Source organism: Fukomys damarensis, unplaced genomic scaffold, assembly GCF_012274545.1.
Source record: "Fukomys damarensis isolate Sample0158 unplaced genomic scaffold, DMR_v1.0_HiC HiC_scaffold_5, whole genome shotgun sequence".
Taxonomy (NCBI): Eukaryota; Metazoa; Chordata; class Mammalia; order Rodentia; family Bathyergidae; genus Fukomys; species Fukomys damarensis.
Genome location: NW_022900917.1, coordinates 75,156,270 through 75,166,654, shown reverse-complemented (window position 1 = coordinate 75,166,654; position 10,385 = coordinate 75,156,270). Strand labels below are relative to the sequence as shown.

At 34.5% G+C, this 10,385-nt stretch overlaps 1 protein-coding gene across 2 annotated transcripts in view; it reads right to left on the bottom strand.

The window, feature by feature from the left end:
• Nucleotides 1-10,385, bottom strand: part of Phf20l1 (PHD finger protein 20 like 1) — a 68,577-nt gene that overhangs the window by 22,781 nt on the left and 35,411 nt on the right. For both annotated transcript variants that reach the window (XM_010629583.3, XM_010629584.3), the window contains 2 exons: nt 8,961-9,149; nt 8,514-8,717 (listed from right to left, as the gene is read on the bottom strand). In XM_010629583.3, the coding sequence (XP_010627885.1) occupies nt 8,514-8,717; nt 8,961-9,149 (393 nt within the window). The remainder of the gene's footprint in view (nt 1-8,513; nt 8,718-8,960; nt 9,150-10,385) is intronic.

Below are 10,385 nucleotides of genomic sequence, written 5' to 3'. Positions count from 1 at the left end.
AAAAAAAAAAAAGAAGGCAGGAGGATGAGCCTCATGACATGTAAACATATTAAAAAGAAAAAAAAAAGAAATTTACTAGATTGCTGTTACTTCACTCTTCTAGAATTTGAAAAGTTAAGCACTATAGAATAGTAACTTTTAAACTAAATGTTATCAAAAGAACATTTTCTTCAAATAAACTATTATGTGACAGCCTAATACAAAAACAAAATGCAAAAAAAAAAAGAGCCACATTTAATAATAATGGTATTTCTGAATCACACTCCCTTATACACAATTTCAAAATCAGTAACACAGAGTGATTTCTCAAGCCCCTGCCCCTACAGTGAGCATCTCAAATGCTGCTGGCTAAAAAGGATGCAATCCCTAAGGCTCCATGGAGACACCAGGCTCTGGGGAAGCCATGAACATTTGCTGAGGGGATAGAGTAAGGCTAGAGTCTTCAATTGTAGTCTTGTTTAGAGAAATTCCAGAAAACAAAAAGGAATAATTTGAAACCAAAAGGGTTTTATACAGTAAATGTATTATTTTTGACATTAAATGCTGGGGGAAGGCCTTTTTAAAGCCAGTCCGAGTAGCAGACTTTCTGTCATGCTTTTTTGTTTTACTAACTCAGACCAACCTCATGACCTAACTCTGGTTTTCCTCAGTGATAAAATTGTTGTATTAACCAATCAAATGATTCAGGAATTATCTACAGAGGATTCACTAAGAACAGTACAACTATTTTAAGTATAAGAAACTTTCATATATATATATTTACTTATATTTACATTTCATTCAAAAACTGATTCAAAAAATTGAATGTAGGGTCCTCAGTACCAAACTCTTCTCTTAGCAGTCAAATACAATCTATTAATTTATCTAATGATTCTTTAAATATTGTTTGTATAGTAACAACATTCTTCTCTCAGAAACAGATAAGTGGGCGCCCCCGCCATCTTCAGCGCCAGAGGGCCTGCTCGGCTGCTCTTTCCCCTGCCAGTGCCATTGCCGCCATCTTCAGCACCAGGAGGGCCTGCTCTGCGACCTCCCCTGCCGACACTGCTGCTGCCATCTTCAGCACCAGAGGGCCTGCTGGGCCGCGTTCTCCCTTGCAGGTGCCACCACCATCTTCAGCAACAGGAAGGTAGCCCCGCAGGCGCCCCTGAACTCCCCCAACCCCCCCTCGCACTTTCAGACCTCCTGATTGTGCCAGTTTTTAGACCTACTCTGTAGAGGCAGAGGTGGTCATAAAGGTTATTTTCCGGTGCTCCCAACTTTTAACATCTTTAAAGAAGGGGTGGGGGAAACCTGTAGTAGAACTGAGTAGAGTTCAACCCTTCAGGAGGTCAGGGAACTAAGTCTGGGCCTTGCAGCCTGAGCTCAGTCTGTGTCGTAGGGTTCTGCCACCAGCTAGCTGAGATCAGGGGACTTGGCTCTGCACATGGCAGCACGTGTTGCATATTATGACAGCAGTGATATAGTCTGAAAGAGGCCCTTCAAACTCATTTTTTCTTTCTTTTTTTCATTCCACTCTGCAAATTCTTTTTTTTTTTCTGTCCTCTTTCTCCAACTCAGTCTCTTGCTCCACCACATTATCCCTCATCTCCCTTTTTGTTTCTGCTCCTGTCCTAACTCAGATTTCTTCTTTTATCATTTTTTTCTCTTTTCTTTATGTTCTTTTCTTATGTCATTCTACCTCACCCAAGGGTTATTATACTTCTATTATGTTTATCCCTTTTGAATTTAACAGTTTCCAGATGATTGTGTGGTCATTCTATGTCTTCTGGCTTCATGTGAAACCTTCTCTAATTCTTTTACTTATCTACTCCTCTTGTCCTAACTCTGTCTTAAGCCCCCATCCTAAGTGGTAAATATCCTTATTGAAAAGTTTATTCACTGCAAACATATTTTGGACTGCTTCTTGATTTTAATTTAATTCACATGGTTTGAAGGTGATAGACTGATGACTACCACAAGTGGTTAATTTGCAAGTTGTGCTTGATCATATTGTGGTGCTGATTGTATCAATTAGGATAAAGGATTGTGATTGATTCAATGAGCTGTTTTCTTCGGTACTATGAAAATGAGAATGTCTATGAGTCATTAGAGACCCATGCACTGAAGCCCAACTATATCAGGAAGATTTAAGTAATAACCTAAAGGTTAAACTAAGGACAACCCAACAATGGTAAAAATGAGGAAACGCTTAAGCAAGACACAAAGACAGACTTCCAGTTCACCAATGGCAAACAGTGGGGCAAATGAGGATGAAGAGTCTGACAGTGAACCATCAGGACACCCTGAACTCAAAGCACAGGAAGTAACAAAACTGATCAATCAGGCTCTAGAGAAATTTAAAACAGAAGTAATTTCCCAGATAAACATAGAGATGACGAGCAAAAAGAAAGTTATAATTCGAGACTCTAGAACAGAAACTGAGGGGAAAATAGATGAGCTCAGGACCATGATAGAAGCCATGAATGCCCAGCATAAGAAAGAATTGAAAACAATAAATGCCCAATATAAAAAAGAAATGGAATCTAGAGGGCAGATTCTAGAGATATCCAGGAGATTAAAAACTCCATTGAGAGTGTTTGCAACAGAATAAAAGAGTCCGAAGATAGAATCTCAGATATAGAAGATAAAACTGCAGTCAGTGACCATGAAAAGAGAGGTCTCTTAAAAACAGTAGGGGATCATGAGAAATTGATCCAACAACTCTTAGATGATGCAAAGAAGAGTAACATAAGACTGATAGGAATCCAAGAAGTAGCAGGAGAAAATACAGATGACTTTAAAAAGCTGTTCACAGAATTAATTATAGAAAACTTCCCAAACAAAGGGGAAGAATTTGACATACAGATAAGTAAGGCATATAGGACTCCAACTAGCCGTGATCAAAAAAAATCTACACCTAGACATATAATAATCAAGATCCCAGAAACCCAACAGAAGAACAAAATATTACAAGCAGTAAGATAAGAAACAAATCACATGCAAAGGAAAGCCCATCAGAATCACAGCAGACTTTTCAACACAAACTCTTAGGTTAAGGAGAGCCTGGCATGAGACTTTTCAAGTTCTAAAAGAAAACATCCTCCAACCTAGACTGATGTAGCCTGCAAAACTTTCTTTCAAAATGGATGGGGAAATAAGATACTTCCATGACAACACCTGAGAAACTTCATGAATACCAAACCAACACTTCAAGGAATTCTAAACAATATCCTAGAAAAAGACAATGAAGGTAACAACACAATGAGGCCCAACAGAGCAAATCAAATAGGCAAGGTAAGAAACTAAAAGGAGAAGGCGAAAAAAACATGACAATAGTAAGTTAGTATGTATCAGTTATAACCATCAATATCAATGGCCTCAATTCACCAAACAAGAGAAATAGACTGGCAGAATGGATTAAGAAGCAAAATCCAATAATATGTTGTATAAAAGAAACACACCTAGTGCAAAAGGAAGCCAATAGAGTGAAAGTGAAAAGACGGAAAACTTCTTCATGCAACAGGAGCCCAGAAAAAGCAGGGGTAGCAATCTTATTCACAAAGTAAATTTCAAACCTAAACTGATTGAAAGAGACAAAGGCCACTACATTCTTGTGAAGGAAACATTTCAAGAGGAAGAGATAACAAATAATTTATTTTCAATTCTCTCTCTCTCTCTCTCTCTCTCTCTCTCTTTTTTTTTTCTTTTCTTTTTTCTTTTTCTTTCCCTGGTGCTAGGGATTAAACTCAGCACATTGTTTTGGCTAGGCAGGTACAGCACTACTGAGCTAAATCTCAGGCTTTACATTTCATATTTTTAAAATTTATCAACACATTAATCTTTATCTTTATATGTTGGTCTACCAAATTGAAAAATTATTTTGGTTCTCATTTTCTTTGCTTTTTCATTTGAGAATTTATGAAATCTTTATATATGAGTAGTATGAAAAGTATTAAGGTCCATCCGTCATTCTACTCTCTCATCTCTGCCTTCTGCAAACTTCCTTTTCTGTCACTACAGCTTATTTGGTTGGAAATTTGTTAAGACAAATTTTATTATATTATCAATATATCTTTGTACCTATTTTCTACTGATAATGAATATTAATTAAGTAAATTTTATCATAGCTATATTTAAATAAATGGATAATAAATCATTAATATCATTCAGTATCTGGTACATACTATAAATTCTCCAACTGCCTCAAAGATGTTGTTTTTCTCAAATCACACAAATCACAAACATTCTACACATCACTGCACTGTTTTATTATACCAAAGTATATATTGTATTGTAGAAAATATGCATTGTGTATATGTGGGGGGGTATGTTTTTACACATATGTGTACACTATTGAGAAACATGGTCATGAATATGGTAGGATTTTGCACATTTGGCATATCGATAGTTTCTCTGCCAACCTTACGATTTCTCTAAATTACATGCTTGATTTAATTCATAGTCATTTGTTTGGGAAGAATATTACATATGTATTGGTGTTAAATTCTATCATTATGCTTATAAAAATATAATAAAAATAAGTATAGGATATAATAAAATAGAAACAGAAAAATCTGATTTCAAAAATGTGAACTCTTTTAGTTGTTTTTGGATTTCAAATATAAGTATATTTCTTTTCTGTGGGAAGTTTTGTTAGAAAATGTAAGTGATACAATCAACAAGCATATGATATTTATCAAATTAATAAAACCAAGGAGTTTATAAATCATAAAATTTTGAGGACAGTTTCTCAACTATAATATGTAACTTTGTTTTATTTGTAAATACATTATTTCAAAAATATTATGCAAAAAAATTAAAAAGAACATATAATGTTTGAAGATGGTATCAAACTAATAATGTATTTGGATTATCAGTCTGTGTTGCATAAATTTTTGTTTATTTCATATTCTTTTTTTACTTTCATATATATGTATATTTGACATTTTTATTTAGTATCTTCTTTTCTTGTCATGTATATTTGCAATCTTTTTTTTTTTTTTTTTTTGGTGCCAGGGTTCAAACTCCGGTCCTTGGGCTTGCGAGGCAGGCCACCGAACCGCTGAGCTAAATCCCCAAGCCCAGCTAAATCCCCAGCCCATGCAATCTTTAACAAAAAAAACTAATTCAAAATGTGACTGAATTACAGTGAAACAAAGCTTAATGAAGTTCATCTAAAACTAAATTAAATTTACCTGCTACAATCTCTGCATACAGATGAAAAGCTGAATTTCAAGCAGGGTTATTTTTTAAATTTTGTTGAAAATAAGTGAAAAGAAAGAAGATGGGTAGCTGTCCCTTAGCTTTCCTAAGAGCCTAGCCTGCCAGCCTGGCTAGGACCACCTACAAAGCTAACTCTTTCTCTGCCTGGGATCCCATGGGGTAATCTTGTCTTCCTTGGCACCCAGCAGCATTCTATACCTCTTCAGGGACTTATATTTTATATTAAAATAGTTATTCTTATCTGTACTTATATTTCAGATATTAGCTTTGTATCCCTTCTAGATTTTAAGTTTCTGGAGGACAGATTCTACATTTTGGGCAGATTGGATTCCCTGCCTTAAGACAGAATTTTGTCAAGGAACAATGGTAATTATTAGTCTAAGGCCCCTGAAAGACAGGAGAAGATCTTTTTCAAAGAGCTTTTTAAAAGGCTTGATCTACTTTACATTCCCAGATACTAAAGAAAGTGAACTAAGTTTTTTGAAGCTGCAGACGTACATCAAGGGTTGGCTCCCTCAGACAAAGCATTTTGACAATAAATGAAAACAAAGACCACCATTTGTATTTCTTTATAAATGCAGCAGTTATTTTTTCTGCTAATGTGGGCAGTAAAAATATTAACCTTGGTTAGTCATGTTAACATCTGTCCCAGTGGAACAAGGCAGGTCAGTTAGTGCAGGCTCACTGTTATCTACTGGGAAAGCCACCTGTCACAGACAGGCATAGACAGTAGTTGGGTTCTTCGGATAACTTCATCGACCTTTCAGCATCACTACTTAACTGAGCCCTCTTCACATATCCTGCACACAAAAACATAAAAGCCTAAGTCTGCTAAACTGTTTCTCAATTAACAACAATATTCTCATCACTTAAGCTCCCTAAGAGTTTCAAATCAACAAAAATAACCCATAAAATGCCACTGATGCCACTGATGCATGCCTTCTGCAGAAATTTTCAATTTTAACAGTAACGAAATTTACTTTTATAATTAAGATGCATATCAATGAATTAAATACACATATATACCTGTACATATTACACATATATAATGCTTAATATATGTACATATGGTATGTACTACATACATACATACATACACACACACACATAACGAAGAAATAAAGACCTAGCATTTAATACTCTACACGTAAGACAACTTAGGAAGAAGTCTGAACATACTGCAGAACAGTGTAGATGGAAGAGGCGGCACAGACATTCAGAGCTGCAACTGCTTAGAATTTCAACATGAGCAAAACAGGATGTCAAGGTTTTAATTAAATAATGTCCAGGTGGAATGTGACCTGAATTCCATTTTCCCACAAAAGTAAAAAATTGAAAGAGGTGATAGAAATAAATAAATAGATTTTACCTCTCCCACTTCAAATACTGCATAAAGCCCTCTCCTAAGTAGTTAACATTTAAACCCATGCATTTGCTACTGAAAACAATGAAGGCTACCAAACACTGTACAGCTGTTATGCTCCTCACACCCAAGGGATCCTCCTCTTGCAGATATAGCTACAGTATCACTGTATGAGAAATGCAAAGTTCTCTCTACATTTCCCTTTCCAATTTCTGTGCCTTACTACTTTTACTTCTACAATATCTATGGCTCATATTTAAAAAGAGAAAGACTGCTGGGTACTCCCCTCCAACTCAGTAAACTCTAACCATTGTGAGTCACAAGAACCACATCCCCAAGGCAGTCAGTCACATCTCTACAAATACACTTGAAATTCCAGGGAAAAGACTCTCAGGCAAAACTCTGGTTAGGAGCACTAATACCTGGGTAAAGGGCTTCATGCCCAATCTTTGATATTTTATGATATATAAACTAGCTAACAATAGCCACTTACATTGATCTGTATTTCAGTCTGATTACTAGAATTCAAATATATGTATCTTAAAGAAATATATTTTCACATGCATGTCTAAAAATAATTTTTCCAATGAATATACATCATAATTTTAATATATTTTTCTTATATTCAGTATAATAAAGAGATTTCAGATTGTCAAAGAAATACATAAGACCTTCATTAGGAAGAATATCTCAAAAAGTTAGTAATAATTTAGAAATCTGTGGGAAAAGGTGAAAGAAAAATAGTTATCCTAAGAAAGGATCAGGCTTATACAGTGTCTAAAGACAATGAATCAGAATTGAGAACTATAAGAAATGTTTCAAAACCTACAAATCTTCAGATAGCATTAAAAAATAAATAAATAAAAAGACAATATTAAGGGAAATTAAAATGCATAAAATAACCTCAAACAATACAGGAAAAAAAATGGAACTGTAGATAACTATGAAAATAATAGTAATAACATTTTTACAATGAAAGAAGGAATATGAAATTTAAGGCAGTAAACTAAAAATAAGTACATTTTAAGCTACCTCTATCCCATTATTTCCCTACATTCCATAACCAGAAAAGAGTGAGCTCTACTTCATGCTTCATGCAAGGAGTGGAAGTGATTTCAGGGAATGTGTTATTATACATAATTGTTACTACATCTGGCTGCAAATCAACAAATTACTTTATGTTCTTCTCCATTTCAGGAATGATTCAATGTAGCCCTCTTTCACCTATCCAATTCCTAATTAGTAACTTCCTAGAAAGGCATTTGGAGTCACTATTTACTCGTTTTTAATTATATATACTCTTTAGATAGTTATAATTCTATAAAACTTCTAAATAATGCAACTACATGGAAATATGAACCTTCTGTTAGATTTAAAAATTCAATTTAATAAAAAAAGCTCCAAATATGATTTGAGATTACACACACACTAAAAAAGTCATCCAAAAATGTGTTAAGTACAGTTGACTTTACATACGGGACTCCTCAAATAATGTTACAACAAATTACATTCAATCTGGGGGATTCTCACAAATTAGGGATTATATTTAAGATACAGGTGCATAATCCTCAAACCAATGATTACATTATTTCCCTTGCCTTGCATGTACAAGGTACTGAGTTCAATCCCCAGTGCCAAAAATATAAAAATAAAAATTAAAAAAGTATTTTCCAGCTTCAAATGGAAGAATTCCCAAAATTTTGTTCAGCTGTCATGCTATTTCATAGAAATAAGGATGTAAAAATACAGGGAGAAGGAAACAAATTACTGACAAGGTTGGCTGTCCAAGGAAAATGATCACTCAAGAGAACTTTAAAAATAACAGAAGCTTTATGCTCCACATGTATTACCTAATAGTATTTATAAAAGAAACTGCATATTAACTAGAATAATAGAGTTCATCATCAAAGCAGGAAGCCTAGCTCCTCAGAAAGCGCCTTCTTACCTGCTGCTGCTGGAGCTCCTCTCCCATCAGGAACTGCTTTGGAAGGGTGGGTAAGCATTTGTGCATCTTCCTTTTCTGCCTTGGGACATTCATTATGGTAAGTGCAATCTGGGGCTAGTGCTGTTGCAGTTTCTGAACCATGACTCAGGTCGAGCGGGAGACAGGGTCCCAGCTTCTCAAGTGGTAAACGCGCAACTTCAGGCACTACACAAAACAAAAAAGGTGGCATAAAATCAGCACAGATAAACTGGCCCTGGTACTATCAATGTGGAATAGGGGTGCATACATTAAACAGTGCCTGGCACAAAGAAGGCACTCAATACATATTTGTAGAGTAAATGAAGTGCTTATAATTGTAAAATATGTAAGAAGGAAAAAAGCAGAAATTTTATAATATTCTCATAATCTAGCTCTTGTTTTGTTCTGTAGGAAATCAATATACATTACCCTCTGGTACAGAAGACTCTTGCTGATTCTGAGAACTGATGGAGAATACTTTCCCATCAGTGGCTGGAGAGGGAGAAGAACCCTTTTCTACAGAACCATCAGGCATGGGTAGGGTGGCTAACCGCTGAGATCTTCTTCTCCGCTCACTATGCTTGCAAGGTCTAAGGGGATTCACAGGCTGTGGAGGACCTAGAAAAAGATCTTCAATGTTCACGAAGCAGATACATACCAGGATAATCTTATAATATTTAAGGAGATAAATGGGAAAAAATGATTCATATCTGCCCTCTGATGATGTTTAAAGATATCCACAAGGAATGGCATGTTGAAAAGGCAAAAACTGTGCCCTATTTACAAAAAAGAGTTAATCAAAAATTCTAAAATCTAAAACCTACCAGAACTAAAAGAAAATAACATGGAACATTCATTTCAAGCAGCTCCCCCAAGTGACAGACTAAAGTCAATTCTCTAACTGCAGATCATTGTGTCAACTTCCATTTTTCCTTTGGGAAAATAGTTTCTTGATAATAAAAGAAAAAATATATCTGTATCTCTCTTTTGCTATATTATAATCTAGACTCTAAAGAAAAAAGAGGGACAAAGGGCATAGGTGATAAAACTCTTACACAGATTATAATCACTGCTTTACTTGCCAAAGTAAAATTAATGCAAATAAGTGAATCCCATCTTCATGCTCCCAAGTAAGATTTTTTATAAATATATGCCTGGGCCTGATTCATTAAAAAAAAAAAAGAAACTGTACACAAATCAATGCATTTATGTGCAAATAATGAAGAAGTTTAAGAATATGACACTATTCTTGTCTTCATGTCACCATTTTTTAACAATTTAGTCTTTAAAAACATCTTTTAACAATCTAATACAAATGTTTGCAGACTGTTTAACTTTGGGATTTCTTCTTTCTACTTGGCATGTAAATCTATTGGTTTAAAATAGGCAGATTACATAAGACAATAAATTCAAATTAATTTAGAAAGAAGAAATGAGAGTGCTCTAAACTGTTTAAGTGTTGGTATTTTGGGTATTTCAGACTAACTTTACAACAGTAAAAATGAAAAGGAAATAATAGTAACTGGAGAAAATGAAAGAATAAAATCCAACTGTTGTCATAATGCAGTTATAATACCAAGTTATAAAACTATTTCAAAATAGAATATTTACCAATGTCACGTCATATTTTAGTGACTGACAGTATTTCATAAATGCTATAATGAAAGGCAGCTTATAAAGAAACAATTGAGGTTTTCTGTTCCCATTTTGTTAACTATTTAGTGAAAGAACACAATAAAAGCAAAAAATTTTTTGATCAGTAATTGTAAAAATTTAATAGTATATATGGCAACTGAATGAAAAAGGATAATGTTTTTGATAGTTTTTTCAGGGGCTTTTTTTTTTTTTTTTTTT